Raw genomic sequence first — 23,423 nt, forward strand, 5'->3', positions numbered from 1 at the left:
TATGTGGACTGTAAGCACCTTAAATTTACATAGATTAAAATTTTAGTTGCCTTAACAAAAAATATTCTGCATTGTAAATCTTTCAACAATGAGTCTTATGATTTTTTCCTACTACGTCTTATGTGTATTTGAGAAAAAATCAGGATAGGCATTCCTGAATTTTAGTTATTTTAATTATCGTCTCGATGATTTACCAAAAATTTTAAAAACCTTACCTAGCTATCAAAGACCAATGTGATGAACGATTTTACTTTCTAATAAACAGAAGAAAAAAAAAGTGAAGATTATTTACCGCTCATATTTCCATTTTAATTTACTTATTATTCCATAATTGTGCAGATTTAAAATAACTTCGATGTATTAGTTTACGTATTGTAAATTTATTATTAGATACTTTAAATTTTAACAAGTCTCATACACTCAAATACAATAGTCAAGCTGTCAACAATGCACTTCCATCACAACACACACGCTCGCCCTTTTCTAAAATGTCACACATGAAAAACATTACTTGCAATTCATTCATTTTATCAAGTTTGCTAGAAATACCTATGTACAAATTTTGAGTGAAACTATTATTTGTACATATTCAAAATGCAAGCGCTAATTTTTTCACATAAAATATTAAGTAAAACTGTTTTTAATATTTTTTGGCAATCGTTTAGTGATGCCAATGTCACGCAAAACTTTACAACGATACTCAAATAGTGTACTTAACCTTTAAATAGAGCTCAAAAAAATATATATATACTATATTTGCAATTCAACAGCTCAACGTGATTACATTTTACATATACGTATTCTTTTCAAGCAAAAACTTCAATATTCTCTGTCGATTCGGAAAATTAAACATAAGTAAATCTTTTCATAATCTCATAGGATAAGTTAAAATAATCAATGCACACAAAAACAACTGTTATTCTATTGAGAACAATAGCCCGTTGTAATCATCTTGTTCATAATATTTATGATGTTTCATACAACTTGTGCATTTTCATCGCACCTTTGGAGAACAACGACGTTTTTTTTTTTTTTTGTTTTTTTTATACTATCTCTATATTTTGCAGATAAATTAATTATGATTTTACGAAAAGCACATAATAATCTGATATAAATATGCATCAGAGGTCGTTGTATTTTACTATATACTTAAGTATTTCAACTTAATTAAAACACAAGCTAAATGACTAAATGTGTTTTCTGGAAGAACTGATCGTAAAATATACTGTTATCACATTGTTGAAAATAATCCTTAGCAGTGAAATCTAAATTGTTTAAAAATAATAAATAATAATAAGGAACTCACTTTCACAAGCCTTTTAATGGAAATAAAAATAATCAATATATATTGCTGCAACAAGTTATACATCCTATTGAATAAAACCCAAACTTGTTATAAGGTTCAGCGTCTTTATCGTATAGTATAAATTATGTTAAATATTCATAGTCATCATCAGTACTCCTATGCATAAACATGCGAGAATGTATAATTAAACACACCACTAACAGTATATTTCAACAAAATATCATTTATACATTTGGTCATATTTTTTTGAATTAGTTTAATCACATGAAAAGTAAAATAACTGAGAGTGTGTCTACACACGTGCGTCCTCGTATTTTTATATACATTGGTTTTTTGACGATAACGTAATATAAATACAGGACTAAAATGAGATTTTTTTGATGTATAACAAAGACGCTGCTCTTAATAATAATTTTTGTTTTGCTGCATTATTTTGCAAATCATTGTACATATACATATGACATCATGTCAGGAGGTATACGGCTACTTAATATATCTAGACATTAATGTGTACACACTTATTATCATTCGTAAGTAGAATATACGTTCATACAACCTTTCAATTTTTAGAAAAGAATCACTATTTCAACCACGATATTATTATTATTATTATCGCCATAGTATTCACAATCTCATCAGTCACAATATTTTATTTAATTCACAATACACATAAGTTAAAAAGTTTGCTTTTTTTGCATTATTATTAGTATCATCATCACGGGTGTATATCATCATATCATAAAAGGGTAAAAGACGCAGTCTCTTGTTTTACATTTTCGAAATTGATTGAAGATAAAATCCGTCGATTTTAGACTAAATATCATTGTGAATGAAATATCATGAATAACGCGATATGTAGGTACTGCTCTTCGTGTTGCGGTGGAGCAAAGAAAAAAAAATGTGTAAGATGCGTCTAAAAAAATTTGGTATAATGTATTTCCAAACTCACCAGATCTAACGAGAAAAACTTATGGTGAATTATTTTTTTACCAACCACATCCCAAAAGGGTTTTGCTTGATCCCTTTTAGTATTTAAGACATTCATTACACTCAATATGTAGCATTCAACAAGTCATATATTCGTTATAAATTATTTAAAATCTACATTGAATGCAACAAATAAAAAAATATATTCCGCTCATAGTATAAACTGTAAACTGGATTGGTGACAGCTACACCAATTGTTATATAATAATATTGTTATATGTATATCAGTTGATAGTAAGTATTGGAAAGTTCGTGTTATCTAAAAAATAAAGATTACAATGTATGTTTACGGGTACAGTGCCGTGATAAAAGTTAGACAAGTTATACACTATTAGAGCATATAACTGAAAATTCACTCATCAAAACTAAATAAAATTTAGTTATCGAAAAAAAACTTGATTCTGATGTCCCATCTATCAATTTTTATTCCGAAAACGCATAACGTTTTCGACACGTTGGCAATCCTTTTTACTCCAACTCATAGCATAACGGAAACTTTTGAAAGGGACAAAGCTTATTCCACCAAAGTAACCGAAACGTTACGTATACAATCAACGGCCAAATTTCACGACCCTCGCAGCATAGGGTTGTAGGGATCGCGAATATATGTCTAGTGTACTTGAAAAATGAAAATTGATAAAGGAATTATCAGAATCGAGTTGTTTATTTATTGATAAATTCATATCTCATTGGACGATGTTGAAACTCAAATTAAAAAAAAAAAAAAAAAAAAAAAAAAAGTACGGGTATTGAATTAGTACCTTATGATGTAGATTAAGTACATACAAGTATACAGATGGGCGAAAACGCTTCAAGTACCGTGAAGGGCACTGTTGCCAAACACTGTCGTCACGTTGGCGAAGGTCCGCGGTATGGCTGTGCTGGTGAGGTTCGAGGAAAAATGGTCCGCAACCTTGAAAATCGCGTCGTGAGTGGTGCTGTCACCGTTTATCAGGGCCGTGGTGAGTACTCCAGCCAGAGTGGAAGCTGTGGTTTTGACCCTCGGAGCCTTGGTGATGCGCTTGATGACGCCACTGGCCTTTTTGGTCGCCTTCTCGATGGTCGACAAAGTACTGGCAATCGTGGCCATTGTCGACGAGCTTGAGGTAGTTGGGCTCGACCAGCTGGTTAGTAAGTTCATCGTGACGTTGCTGATGCCCGCCGGCGTTGTGGCTGCCAGTAGAAGCGGTGTAGCATCGTCGATGCAGATCTGTTTGTACGTCAGGGGTGGCCCGAGGCACGCGTCCAGCATGTAAGCGAGGATCGAGCCGAACGTCAATCCGGTCGTGTACGACAATGTCATTATGTTACCTACGAATAGTTAAATCATACTTATGTACGGGGATGCCAACGTATGATTTGTCAGGTATGGGGGATGTATACATATATATCCCTCACCTACGTATTTTTTAGCATTTAGGTATATTGTACTTAAAACAACTTTTTTTTTTATGTCGGGATGCACGACTGTCAACCAAAAATAATGGTTACTCAACAGCGAATTAAGGAAATTCGTACCTGCCATATACCTACAAATTGCCTTTATTTTTTGTAAGTCCCTACATATATATATAAATCCCTACAAAAATCCAGTGATTTTTTAGGGTATTACCGGCTAGTTCTCGATACTCCTCGGACACCTTGGTGGGCGCTTGGACCATGGGGATACTGCCAACGATGCCGTTCGTGATCCCGAGCAAGACCGACAGTACAATGGGACACAACTCGTTCGAGAGTACCGGCATGCGTCTTGGGATGGCGCACATGAGGAACAATGGTACGAGCAAAGCTCGGGCGCACGAAAAATTCAGCAGCTGCGAGCGCGACCATTGAAACGGTAGCGTCGCCAACATCTGCGGGCAGTTCACTGATGATTGTCTCGTCAACTTATCGTTGAAAAAAAAAAAAAAAAAAAAAACTTACCTTTCCAAGCAAATCGGCACCGTTAAAGGCAGTCATCAAAATAACGGGCATCCAAGATCCAAATTTACAAGAGATTATTTCCGATATGATACCCGGATAGAGGCAAAGCGTCACAAAGTAAGCTATCCCGATACTCGCCATGTAAGGGTATATTAACTTTGCGACTTCTAATCTGGCGATGAGACCACCTGGTGAAAACAAGTAAAAAAAAAAAAATTATTTCAGATGGTATTGTGAATAATGGCACGACGAATGCTAAATAAATTATGATAGTTGTCTCGGTTATGGCGCAAAGAACTTACGTTTGATTCCGGACCACCTTTTGTTCGTGCCAGGGGGTGCGTTGCCGCCGTAACTCCCTCTCATAAACACAATGTCCTCAACCTTGTAAGTTGGTCCGGCGTTGCCTGACGCGCTTATATTGGTCGAGGGCGCACTTGGGTCGTAAACTGGATTACTGAAGGAGAACTCGAAGAACTGACCTGTAGCTGAAAAATGTAATTTTTTTCCAACTTGACTGATGCACTTGTTGCAAGTATTTTAGAAAATGATACTCGTACGCACTATTGGTCGTGTCGGTGGCCCCACTAGTCGAGTCGGGTCCTAAGGGACTGGTTTGTAACTTGAGCACCCCATACTGTCCCCTGGACGGATCGCTACCCTGATCCAAGGGATCCGTCTGCGTAAAAAAGGCGCATACAATTAAGGGACCATGGAATAGAAAAACAACTCAACGTGCGCAATGAAAAACAATGTGTCGGTTCTCACCAGTCCGGTGTCCTCGTGGGGCTCCAGTATGATTTTGTTTCTCTCTTGGCACATGTTTATGTAGTACTGGACAAACTCGCTCTTGTAAATGATTTGTTGCATGACAAAGCATATAATGATCGTGATGATGGAGAAAAAGAAGAACATGGACGTGTTGCCGCGTTCGTCTTCGACCAGTGACTTTGTGATTATGCGATTTATCGAAACCCAAAATCCGGCGGCACCTGATGCCACACAATATGTTGCATGTATTTATTTATACATATATGTGTACGTGCGAGTCGGAACCATCATTACAATTATGTATCCATTAGAATAGTACAGCCAACAAAATTTATCATAATTTAATTGAAACAACGAGCAATTACCCTAGACATGTATAGTTGGAGGTGGTAAAATATTATAATTTGAATGATTATTACTTTCGCCAGCCATAACAGCCTGTGTGTAGCGAGTGGGGAGCATCGACGTGTATCCGTAAAAGCTGGACTGTTGGACCGTACAGCCTAACGAGACTACGGCCACAGCCACCAGATTGATGGTGTACGTCGTTGCCTTGCCGAAAACTTCCCACAGTATTTCGCATACGACTATGAAATTAAGGGTCAGGAAGGATACCAAATAGCCTAGAGAGAAAGAAAATTAAGAAAAATATAAGATTATACGTGAGGCGATCAAAATCGAATGGAATATGCTTTGCTGGATACACATATAATACATATATGCATTATCACGAACTGTTCGAAAGAGTGGCAAGTTTTTGACATTTTTCAATATCAACTACTTATAGGTATGTTCGGTACGACATTTTCAATCGGGTGTATTACTATACTTCGTGAAAAATAACATACAAACACTTATTTTGTAACGACACATGCTTTTTTTTTCATTTTCAATGACTTTTTAAATGTACCAAGTACATGTATAATTATTATCAACAACATGAGTACAAAATGAAATCGTTATTAGTTTTGCTGTTAAGATTATATACCTACTTTCTACGAAGAGTTTCGGCATTTACTTGTCACTGAATTTGTGTAAAACATCACACATTCACAATAATACATTATATTTTAATGCGCGATTGATTATAATAATATTATATGTGCACATAATAAATATATATGCATATATTATGTTGTGTTCTTACCGAATGTTATTCTGGTGCCGAGGGAAAGCGTCTCGACGAGTACGTTATTGACCAAGACGGCGAAAAATGCCACCGTAATGTAAACAACTGATATGTCGAAAATGACAGTAGTACCGGGATACCTCGCTTGAAAGTAGTCAACGGCAATGACAAAGCTGAGACAAACATAAGTAAGTACTTTTAGTACAACATATGTATAACATATACGTACATTAATTGTGTTGAAAATTTCAATAATATTATTATTATGTATGACGAACCGACACCGCAAAATAATATTAATGCAAGCGTAGGTATATTATGTAATCATAAATGTGCTATAAAATGTTAATTAACCGTGTATGTGTATATGTATTTAATGATATAATATGTATAATAATTTTGAGTAACGATGATATTATAATGGGGTGGCGAACCTGTTGTACGGCAGGAGGAAACCAATTCCAGCGAGCACCAGCGACAAGTAAATAAGGTTCCACCTGTCAACCGGTGGCGAGATCCTGGCGATCCCGTTCTCGTTGAATTTGAACTCGTTCATCCTCCTAGCCTTGCCCAATTGCACGTAACCACGGCTCAGGTTCTCGTCCATCTTTCCAGTTCAGTCCTAGTTTGCCCCTTAATTATTATACCCTCCCCCCCCCACCGATAAGCGCCTTTTTTTGTTATTATTGCTGCTGTATCGCTCGTGCTCTCATTGCCAGCAGCTTACTTGTTTGCACTTCGTGGGCATGTCTGACGTTTACTTGTATAAGTACACGAGTAAAATGCAATTAATTCGCCCCTCGGCAGGGACACGGCGAGGCGCACATGACGTGTCAAAAGCAATGGCTCGCTACCTGTATACTTATTTATTTTGGGGAGGTAGCAGCGCACTGTCCCGGGCTACGGCGACCGTATCACTACCATCCCAGGGGGTGGGTGTATATACGTGTACATTATACGTATGGTAAGTGCACCCCCCCTGTAGCCGAATCCTCCGCTCGACCAGCATTGATTTCTGCGTGCGCAACAACACACATGCATGTGCACCCTCTCCACGCTCGATTTTCGGTACAAGTAACAATTATTATCATTATCATTATTATTATTATTATTATTGTTATTGTTATTGTTATACACCTACAAACTACAAACAAGTATATGTGTTTTTTTTTTTTTCAGTTTCAGTTTCAGTTAAAAAATTATTTTCAGAAAACTGTAGTGTATCATTAGAATTTTATGCTGTAGTTAGTTTTTAAGAGATACATAGTATATTAACTACTGCTTCTTTTCTCAATTTTTAAAACGTATACATAATATATGTACATGTTTGTTGCTTATACAATATGTATTATTGTGTCACATGTCCAAAATTGCTAACAGTTTTTGACATAAACAAACATTTTTCAAAAGTTACACTATAATTAAAATCTGTTGATAATTTCATCAAATAAGTACCAGTTAATTTTCTGGTTTTGCAATATACAAGGTAAATCTTTGCTTGAGCTTCCGGAAAAGTGCCTTGAAAGTTTGAAGTAGAAAAAATGTAATATTTAAATTACCGACCCTATTTTATTATAACATATTTTTATTACATCACGTTAGCGTAAGATACAAGAAAATAAGCTAAAGTGTCATTATTTTGTAATACTGGAAAGTTTAAAAAATAATTTTAACTTTTAGCTGTGAATGGTGCCCATGTATTACTTTTGAAATTTTTTGATTCTCCAGTATTTAAAATTTATTTATGTTGGAGTATTTATAAAATATGACTATTTTTTGTACTTTGAAAATTCAGTAAGATTTTTTAAAATTAAATCCATACCTTTCCATACTTATTTTCCAATTCCAGGGTTTTATTGTTAAACCTATAATGTAACATACTTACCTCTGTCTTACAATAATTCCGTTGCCATTACCCATGATACTGCCTGTTGTAACCTTAAGTTTTTTTTTTTTTTTTCCCCATACTTGTATGCATAGTGTTGAGAGGTTCTTTGCACCAACTGTAACATTAATCCCTGTGTTTATATTTTTGTGTTTAGTACCTTCATAAGTACTTACATCGGCTTCTTCCATTCCTATGATTCATAAGATATCTAAATTCTAATAGAACTCAAGTAAATTGTTTTTACTTTTTTATTTGCATCGCCGCGTAGCTTATCTGTATCCGAGTGCTTGTGTTATTTCGTAGAAATAAAAATGTACATAAAAAATATTTCATTGAAAATAAACTCAACTTAACGTAATCTTGATGTTAGGTTATAAGAGGATCGTCTAATAATAATATATTTATACCTATCTAGTTACATGTTTTTTTTTTTAATCATTTCTTTTCGAAAGGCTAACTAAAATATAATTATGCGTATTATTACCTACAGGTGTACCACTGAGCCGCTCAATTATTTATGTCGAAAAAAATTTCTTTGGCCTTAGTCCAATAAGTATTTTCTTTTTAATAAAAAAACACTTAGTCGATCGAAGAAAAAGCATTTCATACAATCAAGTAAGAAATTCGTGATAAAAAAAAAAAAAAAAAAAAAAATACATACTTTAAAAAAGTTTTTTTTCAATAAACTTTACATTTTTTATTAATAAGAAAATACTTCATGAAATTGGAGTAAAGAAATTTTTTTTTTTAAAAGAATTAGGTCCGTCAGTGATATAAAAAGATTTTACCTAAATAAATTATTTTATCTATAAACTCACTATGTTCTTTGTGAAAAATCTTACCTTGTACGTGTTCATATAATTTTTCACAAATTTTATGAGATTTTACGGTCTAGATCACCTGAATCGCTCCAAACATTCGGGCCAGTCTTACACAACCTACGTGAGTTTTTTTTCTGTAAATTTTTTGAACGAAAATTTTTATTTTTTTATGTTATAATTAATGGCTATGTATAAGTATTCAAACGAATAACAAATTGTCATAAAATAAATCTGCACCCAAAAAATCGAGTTTTGAAAGATATCGAAAGAGTAATCGATCCTTTCGAGTACAATTTTTGAAGAATCGATTCGAGTAATCGCCCACACCACATAATATATATGCATGTGCGCTGTCATGTGTCAGCTAGTCATCTTTTTACTGACTCAGTTCAGTAGTCTGATGGTGGATATAAACATTACTGCGTACTAGTGCGTACCTACATAAACATTTTATCATATAAGTAAAACACGACAAAAAAAGCTGAGATAGAAGAGAGTACAGCTCGTCGCGATTTGCAACCTGTAAATTTACGATACTGATAATACTTATACATTTTTAAAAGACAAGCTGAGGATATATAAGTAACAGAGCGGAGAGGCCCTCACTCCCGCACAAACATGTCTTTAAACACGGCACACGCCAACGGTGGTGTATTGATACACTCTGGTGAACTGTAAGTAACCTTATTCTTTATCATGCATGTAATTGTATATTTGTATATATATTTTTGCAATATTTCAATGACGCCTCAATTCGTTGATCAAAGTACTCGGGTTTTCCTTCTTTCTAGAAGTTACTCCAATTTTCGGGTGCGAGAGGAATTGATTTTTTTTATCTTAGGTGTATACTTATACCTACAGTCATCAAGGTTTTGGTTACACTCATTGCGTCATTTCGCGAAATTTCTTGTGTTTATGTATTTTTTATTTATTTATCCGTCAATACATTATTTATTAGCAGCAGGTATACGTGAAGGTATATATCTTCTTTCTAATAAATAGTTGGATACTACGTATCTGGTTTATGAAAATAATTTATGCACGTAAATATCAGTAGATTATTTCTTGATATGTTTTTGTTGTAAACGGAAAATAATTTATAATTTTATCGCCTTGCCACCTTTAAATGGGTATGAGAAAGTTTATTTCCTCACATGCTTGTACTTTTTTTCAGCATACTATTATTTAGTGACCATGTTACCATGGAATTCCATGGCCAAGAGCAGCCAGAGTTTCTTGGACCGAAGAAAGGCAGACTGTACCTGACAACACATAGAATGATATTCAATGCCAAAGACCAAAGAGAAAAAATGCAATCTTTCAGTTTTCCATTTATCACGCTGAACGAAGTAGAAGTTGAACAGCCAATGTTTGGAGCAAATTACATTAAGGGCAAGTGCAGAGCACAGCCTAATGGAAACTGGGTTGGAGAGTGTAAATTCAAACTGCACTTTAAAAGTGGTGGGGCCATCGAATTTGGTACAGCTATGCTGAGAGCAGCTCAAATGGGTAATATGGAAATTTTTTACTTATTGATAAAAAATGAAAAATGAAAAATTTCGTAACTGGAAAAATGATGGCCAAATGGTATCCTATAGCTCAACGAAATGGTCCTGATTTTGATGCTCCACCGCCGTATCAACCACCACCAACAAATTGGTATGCAGCTCCTCCACCAGCTTATCAAGCAGCACCTACAGGATATTATGGATGGGTACCACCCACTCATGCATTCCCAGACCAACCGCCAGGTTTTTACTTCATACCATTTGTTCAAATTTTACAATTTTAAATATTAATATTAAATGTGTTTTGTGTTTGTCAAAATTTTTAACTAATGCATGTATTGCTTGGATTACAATCAAAATCAAATTGTGTGTTATAACTCTGTTACTTCAATGATCGTTGAATATAAAAGTTTTACTTTATTCAAAAATTAAGAACTTTTCTTTACCAGTAGATGGTCAGTATGCACAAAAAATAGTAAATTAAGCACTTGGAGAGCAAAAGTCAATAATATCAGTTTGTACGTTTACTATAATTTATGCTTACTATTTTGAGCTTATCGATACGTAAATTTTAAAGATTAAATTGTTTATTAGAAAAAAATGATTTCACTATCTCAGATACAATGTATTTTGTAGGAAAATTCAAAGTTTTTTAGCTATTGGGTATACGTCGATTATTAGCTTTTATTGATGGTATTAATAAAATTTTCAATTGGGTAATGCATAAATTTACGGAAATTATCTACCATTTCATGAATTTTTCATTATACCGGAATAACGCAGCTGTAATACTGTTACCACTACAAAAGTCGAGCATACCTTGTAAGTCGGTCCATAAAGTTTGAGGCACGAAAAAAAAAAAAAAAGTATTTTGCATCAAAAAGCCAGTCATACATACATACCTGCAACAACAACTATACCTATATGTAGACACCGTCTCGCACCAACTCGATGGTTGTGAATAATGCAGTTGATTATAAAAACCGTCGATGTGTGTTTCTCCAACAGCGAATAGCGTCTTCATGACGGACATGCCGCCACCTTACCCCGGTATAAACGCAGCTTATCAGGGCTATGACGGTCCAGCCGCTCAGCAGCAGCCAGGAGCGTGGGGTCCGACCCCCGGTGCGAACCCTCATCCGCAGCAAAACGGGGCACCCGCCTGGGCCAACCCCAATTACAATGGTCAGCCAATGTCCCAAGCAGGTCTGTACCCCAATCTAGGAATGCCACCAGCCAATCCTTCAAATATTCCGCCATACTCGCCTTACACTCAGGCACCGGGCTATCCTCCTCAAGGTCCCCATCCACCCCCACAGCCTTCGCAACCGGGGCCATACGGTCAGCCTGGAGGATATCCTTATCCTTATTAAAATTTTATTCGTAAATTGGCGAGTTCAGCGATACCTGCTGTTTTTTAGACTGTTGCAAAATCACGAAATATTATTTCGTTTAGCTTATTACTTTTTATCCCTTTTTTTTGTTTTAATTTAAACTAAGCATTAAGTATTAGGGTAAGTCATTGGTTGCCTTAACTGTTTGTGAGGATTCTTGAGAGGAATTTTGGATTATTCATTGCACATTTTTCTCCACTACTTTATTACGAAAACTGCTATCGATTATTCTTTATTTTCACCAATTTTTTTTTTTTGTCGTGCTTGTAAAAATGAAAAAATGTACAAGTCCCTATTGTTTTTACTTTATGAAAACCATAATAGCAATATTTTGAGGATGAAAAATTCCATGTATATCTTTGTTGACAAAGCTTGTTATTTTGAGTGACTTGTTAATTATGTATTGTAAACCATTAAAGTGATATATAAAATATTGATATTTTTATAATAAATATATTCCACTATACTTAAGATATTTTAGTAGATGAAAAGAAGATTGTATTTTATATTTTCTCGTAATACTTATGAAAAAAAAAAAAAAAAAAAAAAAAAAAAAAACGACTGTCTGTATGTCGTCTCTGTCGACTATCTGTTGTTTCGATGAAAAATAATGTGATTAAATCTACGGACACACCCATAACATATACTATTATTATGAAAATAATATCCAAAGTAAAATGTTTTTACTATTAAACGCTGTGACACAACAACTGAAACTGTATTTTTATTTCCAAAACCTCTCAAAAGTTTTCAAGATAAATTAAAAACAAAAAAAAAACAAAAAAAAAAAAAAAAACAATGGCCACATACTAAGTGGTGTTAATAAAACTCGGGTAACGTTGTATTCCCGTCTTTCAACATCGTAAAGCATTTTCTAGGAGGACAGGTGTGTGCGTGTGCGTGTCTCACAACGGCAGTGGATCACGAAATGTTTTAAAAATTATGTAAGTAACGACAGGTCGTTGCGTAAGCCTCGCGCGCATATCGCAGTATAGTACCCATGGACCAGCGTCTTTACATTACCCATATACATATATACAACATCGGTCACGAATACATATATTATACCCGTGGCGGCGCACACTCGAATAATTATATATATATTTATTAATAGCCGTTATATACGCACGCACACCGTCACCTTCCAGCTCCAATCGGTTTGGTATATAAGCAAGTTGTACATACTTACACTCGCCGCCCGGCGTTCGAGGCTATTCTCTTGGCTTTCACTGGTCTTTGGCGAGGCCAAAAAACCCCTACATGTCCCACACACCTGCCTCTCGCGCAGTTTTGCCATAGTACTGCTTTAGCAGGACGCTCGGACGGACGCAACCTTCCGATTTCGATACCGCCAGTTGAAAAACTCCTCCCCGGCTCGATCATTGATTTATCATATATAAGTACTTGCAGAGTTGCGCAGCTTTACTTGCCGATTTTTTACTTCACGATCGCGCGCGAATACAACATTCGTCGGAAAATCGAAACCGGCGCGTTCGGAGGAGTCGAGATCCGAAGGGCGGGCCGATTTTCCCTTTCTCGGAGGCAGCAGCATCGGCTGCACGAAAGATGCCGTTCAAGGTGACGGCTCGCGCATCGGGAAAGGAAAATTTGCAGTGAAGGGAAAATAAACGCGGGTGTCCTGTTCGGGATAGTGCAGTGTGTGCCTCGTACTTACAAGCTTCGTTATTATCATCATTATTATGCCGACGAAAAATAACTTTGGTCCGACAAAGGTGTCCCCCTGTACGTGATATCTTTGCTTTTTTCTTCTCTTTCTTTTTGCGCCCGATCGCGATTTTTTTTTTTATCTGGTTACTGGTTTTTCCTTTTAATTTCTTTGTCCAATACCTGAATTTTCAATCTAACAATGCCTTGTTTTCTCTGTTACGTGCCATTTGTATTTGCATTGTTCCTGTTTTGTTGTTTCATTGAAATCCAAAATTACAGCCTTTTTTTCATTATTGCTCATATTTTTTCACCGATTGATAATAACCTTGTAATTTTTATCAACAGATGCAAAGGCCGCAGAAGCCGCACAAAGTGCTTACTATGATCCGAATCGACCGCAATGTGCTTACGTTCCACCACCAGCGTATTATGTAAGTTGAACGTTTATTTTTATCATTCGAGAAGAAAGAATAAAATTTTCATTGTACCTAACTACTTTTTTTTTTTTTTTTTTTTTTTTTTTTTTTCTTTCTTTCTTTTTCTTAGGAAAGTCCACCGAGTTTCCAACAGGCTACGGAGAAGAAAAACCAATGATGGCTTGTTTGCCCTTCTATAAGAATACTGTGTCAAGACTGATGAGCAACAAAAAAAGCGCCCATCATTTTTCTGTAACATTTCACCTTTTAATTCCTCAAGCAATTGATATTTTAGCATTCCAGTATATTTTAACACCTCGAAATTCAGAGTGTTTGCAATAGACACGAAACGACAACTTTATTCATGTACAATATATATCATTATTTTTCTTATTCTTATTATTACTGTTATTAGAGTAACTAAGAGTATTCCTCAACTATTATTTCTTATAAACAGTATTGCAGTATATTTGTTGCTGTATGTACAGAAATAAAAGCGTTAAAAAAAACAACGAAAAAAATTTGAGTTTTTTCAATTTTTTTATTGAGAAAAATGAACCAACAATTTTTATTAAAAGCTTCGCTAAATTTTAATACAATTACATAGTCTTAAAATTATTTTGTAGTTTTTCAGTCATAAAAAATTCTTGCTTTACAAGAAAAATATGGCATTGCAACTGTCTTTTTATCGCATTAAGTATATTTGAACTATTTGTCAATTTTTGGCACTGATTGAATACATTACATCATTAAATAACGCTTTTGTCTTTGAAGACGCAAATTTTCATAAGCTTTAAAAAGTAAATTATTTACAACAAGCATGTACAAAACACTACGAATAAAAATTTTCTACTTCACTTAGTTCTAGTTGTACGTAAGTAGGCAAATCTTGGTAAACATTGTAAAATCCATTATCCTCGTATATGTATAATCTCATCTCACCCATATTCCGAGGTAATGGTAAGGCTGAACCTCCTGTTTTCCACTTGGGTGCCGTGATACCATATTCTGGTGTCGAGTAAAACAACATCGCCCGTGTCGACGAAAAACTTGAATTTCTCGCAGACGTCGTCGCACTCGGGAGTCGGTGCAACGGTCCACGTTTTGCTTCCTATTATTTGTCCTTGCCACATGAGGCGGGAAATATAATCGAGCTGAAAGTTTAAAAGACGTTACATTGGACGTGAACGGTTGCGTATTATAATAACTAATGCAAGTATGCATATTTGTAGAATCACGAGGAATAAAAAATGTAGTTGATTTGTTTAAAACTCACATGCATATTAGCACCCTGATCGTAACCTAAAAATATGTAATTAGTGTTGGGTATCTCCGCATCCTCTGGCAGAAAATGTGGCGGCTGGTAAAACTTGTTCATTATCTGCAAGATCTGGGGATGACAGTTTTTCCAGCCAACGTACCAGGGCTCCTCACCCGGTAGGTTCATCGCTCGACTCTCGCTCATCCCAAAGACTTCCCTCAGATTGGCAAAATTGCCCCTGAAGGGCAAAAATTGGCCCTCCTCGTCGACGGACTCGTAAGCGCCGTCTATGAGCTCGTACAGACTGCGAAAGAATTGCAAGCTAAAGACTTTGGAGGCCATCCAGTGTCGAGCCGCCTGCTTGACGACTATCGGCTTGGAGGAGTAGGCGTACGGAGCAAACTGTTCCCTCGTGACGTTTTCCAGCAAGAGAGCGGACTTGACGCCACGGCAAAATTCGCAATCCGAGACGGGCCTCGTGAATTCCCACACCAGGTAGTTATTTGGCACGAGGCACCTTGTGCCCTCGATGTGTTTTATCACGTACTCGAGACCATAACGCTCGATAACAATGCTGTACAGGATCGGCAAGAGTAAAATTAAAACGAGCAGCTTGAAAACCGACCTCCTCTTGGGGCTATCGCCATAACGACGATCATGATTGATATCACTGTAGTTGCTGCCGTTGTTCCTGATGATTTTCATTTCTTTTTCGCAGGCGCGTTTTAAATCCGCCAAAGAGGCTCCTCGCTTGACAAAGTCCCGGTTCAGCCGCAGAAATCTTTCTCTCACCACCTGTGAAAGCTGATCCTGCCCTGGCATTGTTTTTATCATTGTTGCCGTTTTTTCTTAACATCTCAAACGGGTAAGCGCGCCGAGTCAATGATTCTTCTTGTTAAGTATACAGTACTTGGCAGCTGTTCTGTGAATCCGTGACGATTGAGCGCCTCTTCAAAACCCTGGATTAATTGCGCGATTGCTGATGAAAAACACAAATATGTGTGGTGATTATTTATAACGACAAAAAATTTAAACTGATGTAAAATTACGAGAATGCAAATATTTGTTCATTAATCAGGATGACGGGAGCAATGAGGACCGAGAAAAAAAAAATATACCAACTCGTTTTTTTTTCCACGCGTATACCACACTATTATACGTAGAGACTCCTCAAGTTGGGATTCCCGAGTCATACTCGAGGATGTAAATAACTAACACACGCACTGCATGCTTTCACAATTTGCTGTACCTACTTAGTATAGAAGAAGCTTTGAAATACTTAAGTAATTAATCATACTTGGATGCTTAACACGTGTGAAACACGAACACAAGAAACATTTGTCACGAAGAAAAATAAACAGACGAGTACTTAAGTGTATACTTTGCAAAATGTAGGACTACATATTATAAGATAGGACGAGTTGTGCTTTTTATTTCCACGTATGTATGTATGTATCCATACAACGTACAACGTATATAATGTAATGTGTACAACACAACAGCCTTGAGCCGGTAATTGTCTATAGACAACAGCGCGACGCTGCTGCACCGACCAACTGATGCGAACTCCGCTCTCGTTTTGTTGCTTACATAAACTCTCAAGTACCTATATAATATATTCTCTTTGGGTTAACGAATGTGCTCGGTGTAAAGGTGCTGTATAAATATACAAGTATATATACCAAGTACAAGTCAAAGCAACGAAGAAGGGGAATTATTATTGATTACACAATACATACACTTTTAAGTATATATATAGTCATGTACATGTACGCAACTACGTGCGGGAAAAAAGTTTAAAGTGCCGATTGGCTGTAGGTGTGTACATACCCGCAGTCAGCCGGCTGGGGGCTTTGCAGCGCGTATAGGTATATGTATTTATTATATGTTGAAAAGTGCGGGTGTGCATACTATACTACTTCATATAATACATAATAATGTAAAAAAAAGTGGTACCTATAAATAATATATGTATATACACTCGGTCTTTTATTTCGGAGCAATTTCCTTGCTCGTACGTTCGTAGTATTTGAAAAAATATTTTTTATTAGTTTCGGCGCGATTTTCGATTAAAAAAAAAAAAAAAAAAAAAAAAAAAAATTAATGTTCAACCCCACAGGCACGCACAATATTCACATATAATCCGATTGAATGCATTGTATGATAAACTTTAATGAATTCCGTCGAACGATATTGAAAAATGTACAATTCTTTATTGGCTAATTCTTTGTGGATAAGTATATTTTTTAATAGTGATCAAGATTACGTGCAACGGTAATCGTATTTATCGTTACACGTAAAAACTGTCAACACTCGTTGGCTTATTAAAAGACGTGAATCATGATCTACAGTGGCAGGTACTGGTATATAGTACAAGTAATTTGATCGATCGGAAAAAGAGAAAACGAAACAAATATGAACAGTCGCGTAATTATTCACGCACAAAGCTCTCGCACAACTTACACGTTGAGATGCCGATGGCTTGCAATCAGTCTGCAACTCTGGACGCGAAGGAAATACTCGACGCAAAAAAAAAAAAAAATAGAAGCGGCGGAGGAGAATTTATACATGCTTAATACGCTCCGGCCTGGCCGTGAACTGACTGACGAACATCTGCTTCCTCGAATATTATAGTTATTGAATGGGAGGCTGGCCGAGACGCTGCACGCGAGACAAGAGAGCTTTTTCTCCCACTTGGGTATACATGTATACACACATGTTGTACTTTCGCTTTCGCTGCTCCCCGAGAGAGGCTCGATGAGACATTTCCGCCTGGTGCACGCAGCACGTGTTCCGCAGCACACTCCGACACTTTTTTTTTCCTTCTCGCTCTTCTGTAACATCGTACCCGTCACCTTTCAAAAGAACGAGAGCGAAAGAGAGGAGGGGCAGTAGGCTTCTCTTTTTTACATTACATGCGCCGCGGCAGAGGGGATCCTTTCGCTATTACAAAAATATAACAAAAAGTTTCGGAAAACCTTTGCCGATCTCAGCCAATGTGGTAGCCGAGAAATTTGTGTTTGCTGTTGCGCATTCTTTTTTTTTTTCATTAATATTTTCATGATCTACGAAATAATAATTTTTCCATTAAATACTTTATGTCATTTAAAAATGCCAAGTGAGTGCGAGGAATGTATTATTACCTGAAATAATCAAAGTACTACGTGATTCGCTATTTTTAAATCACTTTATTTCATGGAATCACACTGTTTCAGGGTTTTTAATAATGTTTATTTTTATACAACTAATCGTAGAAGGATATATTTTCGTGATTACGATCAATGTATTGTACCATTCGAGTCCAGGATTTAGTTTCTAATTATCATTATTCGTTATTCCATTGACGCCTTTTTTCCTGTACTCAATCGATTGTACAAAATATCATTATAAAGTTATAACTATACAACTTAGAGTCGTTCTCTCTTTAAAGTTTGATATACATAAATTATTGTATATAACATTATAAATTTGTGCTGCTTGATTGAAGATGCAAAGTCCATATTCAAGTTATTTATTTTTTATACGCTTATTTACTCTTTATTCAGTATTCATGATGATTAACTCATCTGTGACAATGTTTAATTTCGAGAAATTCGTTGCTTTACCATATAAATATATTTAAACAATTGCGTTTAACGCATCAAAAATCATTGTTTTAATTTACTTTTTTTTTTTTTTTTAAAGCGTCGAACGCTGGTTGAGATGTACTTTATTGAACAATACCCTTACAAATGTAAAGTGATTACTTCTAAATACAAGATCCCTGATTGTTAATAAACTTTTTTTTTTAATTTCGAGCAATGCATCTTTAAAAACAAGACGGCAAAAGTAGATCACAGAAATTTCTAACACATGTATAAAATACGAAATACCGCTTATATAATATATGTATATGCTATGATTTACAAGTCTTGAGTAATTTTTATGATTACTCATGATTATTTATCTCTGGATAGAATATCATATTGAAAACAATTTTAAATTAATTTCATCCATTAAAATAACAATAGAGAAAAAAAATTAGTTAATATTTTATTTCGTTGAATTGGAACTTTACTTGTTATTTAGATAAATGAAATTTATTTGCGGACTGACTGCTGAAAAATATTTCAGCTTTTTGAAAATTATAAATTACTGAATAGAAAAATTTAAGACAGTTATGTATATAAAAAAAAATTCCCAATTTCCAGAATAGGCAGTTTGTTTGCACGGATTTGACTAATTTGTGTATCCCTTATTCAGCATAATGTTATGAATGCCTGACTAGCATACAGTTGTTTGTTGCGATGTTCAATAGCCGATTACGCTTAGTTTAAGAGAAGAAAAACAAAAGATATAAAATACACCAACACTCGATCAGAAATAACACCACTTACCAAGAACGGAGTCTTTGATTGATTGAATGTATTGCGTTGGAACCCAATATATCCAATATCTCGATGCTTCTGTTGTGCCCAACTGTAAACCCTAAAATAATAATTTTTTTTTATTTATATAAAATTTAAAAAATATACACTACATTATACGTTGATAATTGACAATGAAAATCCTAATATCTGAACAGTGGATAACATGGTGAAATAATAAGTTCTTGAATCATTGACGGAGTTGGTGATAAAGAAAATGTTTTTTACACCTACAACTAAAAATTTTGGCTTTCTTCTAATATAAAAATTGATCAGATATTAGGTTTTCCACCGTATTATAGATGACAAACCACAATATGATATTCAGGATGATCATGAATCGGTTCAGTGTGAACATCTTTTATATTAGTCATAGGTATTTTATCCGTCCTATCTTTAGTACCAATCCACAGCTGATCTTGTTCCAATTTGAAAGTTAGTCTTACTTTATTACCAGATTTGTTCAGCATACCAACTAAGGGATAACTAGGAAGTGGTTCCTAAAATATGTTTTTTAAAAGATGAATAATTGATAAATAAAATAACATTGTTTGTTTGATCACAAACTCCGGAAACGAAACATCATTTAAAAAATGTGATGCGAATCAAGTTTTGGTTCTTAACTATTACTGTTAAAAAAATGCATATCACACCTGGGTATCCAAAATACCCGGCATAACGTCCTCTGGTAATCCTTTATCTAAAACTTTGCGGTGTACTTTTTGTTGCGAAAGAGGTTCCTTACTAACAGCTGCTGCTGCACTTTCTTCAGCGATCTCTTGTTTCGTAGGTATAGAAACAGCTAGAACGTCATCTAGCTTTGATCCAACAATCATGACTTTGGCACCTGTAACAACAATTGAAACGTTATTTAGCATTCGAGGCCTGTTGCATTCATTGTGCTGTCCGAATTTTGAAGCATGCATCACTCGTGACTATATGGAAGCAGCATCATTTGATATGAACACCTCACCTTTTGTTACTCCTAAACTTCTCAGAGTCTGATCATCTTTGGCCAATCCCTTGATCATGATTTTCTGCATTGCCTCTGGCACATTGATGATGTTATGAAGGTATGTTTTGAGCTCACCAACAGTGCCATCCAGTGCAAAAGTAACATCTATCTTTTTCTTGTTGAAGATGACTTTAAAGTCTATCTTCTCGCCTGTATCTTCCATAGCTTTGTCGACAGCAGTAGCATTTTCTTCAGCTTTACTTACACTGCTACTGGAGTCGTTATGACTTTTTTCACCTGAAGTCTGCACCGAATTAGAGTTTGGCAGAACCTCTGGACAAGTTGTCGTGTTGCAGCATTCTGAAATAAGCGTAAACATAGATGCATGCAAGTATTTAGTGAATAAATACTACCTACGCTCTCTAATTATTCTACAATGCTCAGTTCTATATATTTTAAAACACATGGGCACAAATCCTTGTTTTAATTTTAATATAGTCTAACAAATAATAGAAAAGCAGTTGGTTCATTGATTTACCGTTTATATTAAGATTTTCATCAATTTCAGGGACGAGATGTACTTGACAAGCAAACAATTAGTTAAACTATATCCAAGTAAATATCCATCATGATGAATAGACAAAAAAAGAAAGTCATCACGTAGGTTAAGTTTAAAAAAAGACGAGTAGAAGTAAATAGCTTTTCAAAAAGTATCAATGAGTATACGGCTTCGAAAAAAAGGGAAAGCAGGTCAATGCACTTACCCACATCCATCTTTCACGTGTTCTTTCAGTATACAGTTGATCTTCTTCCTGCAAAAAATCCTTGTTATTGTTGTTGTTGTTGTTGTCGTGACTAGTGTTGTAAAATGACCGTCTTTTTTATTTTTGGTCATGTCACAAAAAAAATGACGGAAAAAGACCGTCAATGTCCGTCCGAAAAATTTTCCCAACTTTTTCTATGTAAAATGACCGTCATTTTAAAAATGGTCCGGTCTCTTGGACGGACCGTCAAATGACGGTCATTTTACAACTATATAGTAGAATGGACAATTTTTTAATTTATTTATTTCATAATAATAATAATAATGGGTTTGTAGTTAGGTGTATTAAAGTAAATAAATATTTAGGAATAGGTTTAAAGAAAAAAGAGACGATTTATTCATAAACTTTATTATTTTTTTAAATTTACTCAGTTATTTCAGTTAATTAAAAATTTTTATTGAAACAAATTGAACACTTTGTACCATTTATATGATACCAACATATACTTATTGCATTAGAACACAAATTTTTATAGTCATTTTCGACTTATCACAATGGCTTAACAGTTTTTTCTTAAAAATACTTTGTTTTATATCTTATTTCTTTGGAATCTTTCAAGTTTCTAAATATCAATAATCTAAGTCAGTCTCTACTGGGTAACTAAAATTAGAACCAATATTTAACAAAATTTGAGCAACATCCGCTTCTGTATTAAGGTTTTCGTTATCAGACATTTCAAAGTCTTCAATAACCTCATCATCAGGTTCACTTATGATATCTTCTGACTCTTTTTGTTTTATATAATCTTTTTCTCGTAAAAGTTTCAAGTTATGTGATATGTAAGTTATTTTTATCGAGCGCGACGTAGTTAACCTGTTCCGTTTACTACAGTGAATCCAACCTTGCGTACTAAAAGTTCTCTCTGTACTAACCTTGGAGAAGACTTGTGACTTGTTCACTTATCAAAAGCTATCTAACTGCAGCGCGAGACTGCGTGAATGAAAAAGATTTCTTAGGCTTCTTCCACATACCCCACAGCGCATATATAGAGCTGTAAAATAGAAAGAACCAATTACAATAAAGTAAACAAATACACAATAGATCTGATCATCTGATTGGTTCTTTACACTGCGATTGGTTCTTCCGTACTGCGCAAAGTATATTTCACACTTCTAATACGCACCATGCGGGACTGCCCAAAAAAGACGCTCGTCACAAATTTTAAGTTGGTCATCGGACGGTCATTTTACGGTCCAGGGACCAAAATCGGTCCGTCACAATGACGGCTTTACAACACTAGTCGTGACCCTCGATAGGTATATATAAAACTGACTGTGTTATGTATACATACACTTATGTATATATAGAAAATAAGTAAGAGGTGGGGCTTACGCACAGAGCTTCTGTTCGTGCGCAGATCAGATCAGCCGGATATCAGTTAAGGAGGAGGAGTACCTGTCGCCTTCGCTGTTATTATTTTTTATTATTTTTATGATGAAGTTGTTTCTCCGCTCTTCCAAATTGACACCGTGAACAAGAGGTGTGTTTAGGAGGTAGTCCTCAGAACTCGGAAAATTCATCTTTACGTTAGAGTAAGAATTTTCTAAATAGTCCTTGATACATCAGCTCTAAATTTGTTTGCAATAATATAGAATGATAATGTAAAGTACATGTGATCTTGATTGATATTGCTGATTTTGAGTGTTTCAGCTCCAACATTTTTCCTTATGGAGGGGATTGAAGGATTCAAAAAGTTTACTTTTACTTTACCGGTTTACTCTATCGGTAAACAATGATTTTTTGTGATGATTTATAATTATTCAAGGATGTAATATATATTTAAAAAAGCAAAACCTCAAGATCAACCAATCGAACCAATATTGTGCGTTTATAAGAGCTTAAAGTAAGTATCTGTCTATTACTACACAAATATTGGATTTATATCAAAAGAACAGTCTGGAGATGGATAGATTCCTACCTTACCGAAAAAGTCAATTTGATTATTATATATAGCTTTGCAACTCTAATTATTAAAATAACTATTGAAAAATTTCTAAGTCTCGAAATTTTTTCAACGGCGGCCACATAAACAACTTTTATTCCATAAGATTTAACATGCAAGGTTACTTTTGAAAGTTACTTCTTGACATTTCAAAGAATGAATCAAGCTGTAATTTGACGATACTGATTGGGAATTCAAAGAATAAGACAGAAAATAAGATTAGT

General features: G+C 35.1%; 4 protein-coding genes across 7 annotated transcripts; 1 reads left to right on the forward strand and 3 right to left on the reverse strand.

Moving 5' to 3' along the window:
* Positions 1-765: 765 nt before the first annotated feature.
* Ent3 (equilibrative nucleoside transporter 3) lies at positions 766-7,010 on the reverse strand. Of its 2 annotated transcripts, none has more exons than XM_014360221.2 (9): positions 6,551-7,010; positions 6,135-6,289; positions 5,407-5,610; positions 4,985-5,208; positions 4,781-4,895; positions 4,519-4,698; positions 4,217-4,404; positions 3,906-4,146; positions 766-3,604 (listed from the first exon to the last, which is right to left on the reverse strand). In XM_014360221.2, exons 1-9 carry the CDS (start codon positions 6,721-6,723, stop codon positions 3,105-3,107), a joined length of 1,980 nt encoding a protein of 659 aa, XP_014215707.2. In that variant the 5' UTR covers positions 6,724-7,010; the 3' UTR covers positions 766-3,104. The 2 variants fall into 2 exon arrangements, with proteins under 2 accessions (XP_014215707.2, XP_014215706.2); XM_014360220.2 differs by having other exon boundaries at positions 4,519-4,704.
* Positions 7,011-9,204: 2,194 nt separating this feature from the next.
* Positions 9,205-14,668, forward strand: Wbp2 (WW domain binding protein 2). 2 transcript variants are annotated; one of them, XM_014360251.3, is made up of 6 exons: positions 9,205-9,499; positions 10,000-10,334; positions 10,424-10,576; positions 11,342-11,539; positions 13,741-13,826; positions 13,942-14,668. In XM_014360251.3, the coding sequence occupies exons 1-6, from the start codon at positions 9,444-9,446 to the stop codon at positions 13,987-13,989; spliced, it is 876 nt and encodes a 291-aa protein (XP_014215737.2). In that variant the 5' UTR covers positions 9,205-9,443; the 3' UTR covers positions 13,990-14,668. The 2 variants fall into 2 exon arrangements, with proteins under 2 accessions (XP_014215737.2, XP_014215735.2); XM_014360249.2 differs by lacking the exons at positions 13,741-13,826; positions 13,942-14,668 and having other exon boundaries at positions 11,342-12,437.
* On the reverse strand, positions 14,377-17,743 carry LOC106644632 (uncharacterized). 2 transcript variants are annotated; one of them, XM_014360247.2, is made up of 3 exons: positions 17,536-17,743; positions 15,088-16,051; positions 14,377-14,965 (listed from the first exon to the last, which is right to left on the reverse strand). In XM_014360247.2, the coding sequence occupies exons 2-3, from the start codon at positions 15,904-15,906 to the stop codon at positions 14,750-14,752; spliced, it is 1,035 nt and encodes a 344-aa protein (XP_014215733.2). In that variant the 5' UTR covers positions 15,907-16,051; positions 17,536-17,743; the 3' UTR covers positions 14,377-14,749. The 2 variants fall into 2 exon arrangements, with proteins under 2 accessions (XP_014215733.2, XP_014215732.2); XM_014360246.2 differs by lacking the exon at positions 17,536-17,743 and adding an exon at positions 16,195-16,643.
* A 511-nt stretch (positions 17,744-18,254) lies between these two features.
* LOC106644619 (ubiquitin domain-containing protein UBFD1) lies at positions 18,255-21,283 on the reverse strand. The gene is made up of 5 exons (XM_014360231.2): positions 21,198-21,283; positions 20,452-20,793; positions 20,132-20,325; positions 19,790-19,978; positions 18,255-19,539 (listed from the first exon to the last, which is right to left on the reverse strand). Exons 1-5 carry the CDS (start codon positions 21,205-21,207, stop codon positions 19,429-19,431), a joined length of 846 nt encoding a protein of 281 aa, XP_014215717.2. The 5' UTR covers positions 21,208-21,283; the 3' UTR covers positions 18,255-19,428.
* Positions 21,284-23,423: the final 2,140 nt, after the last annotated feature.

The sequence above is a fragment of the Copidosoma floridanum genome, unplaced genomic scaffold, assembly GCF_036245765.1.
Source record: "Copidosoma floridanum isolate Cflo_tuat_1 unplaced genomic scaffold, Cflo_Japanese_pri ptg000014l, whole genome shotgun sequence".
Taxonomy (NCBI): domain Eukaryota; kingdom Metazoa; phylum Arthropoda; class Insecta; order Hymenoptera; family Encyrtidae; genus Copidosoma; species Copidosoma floridanum.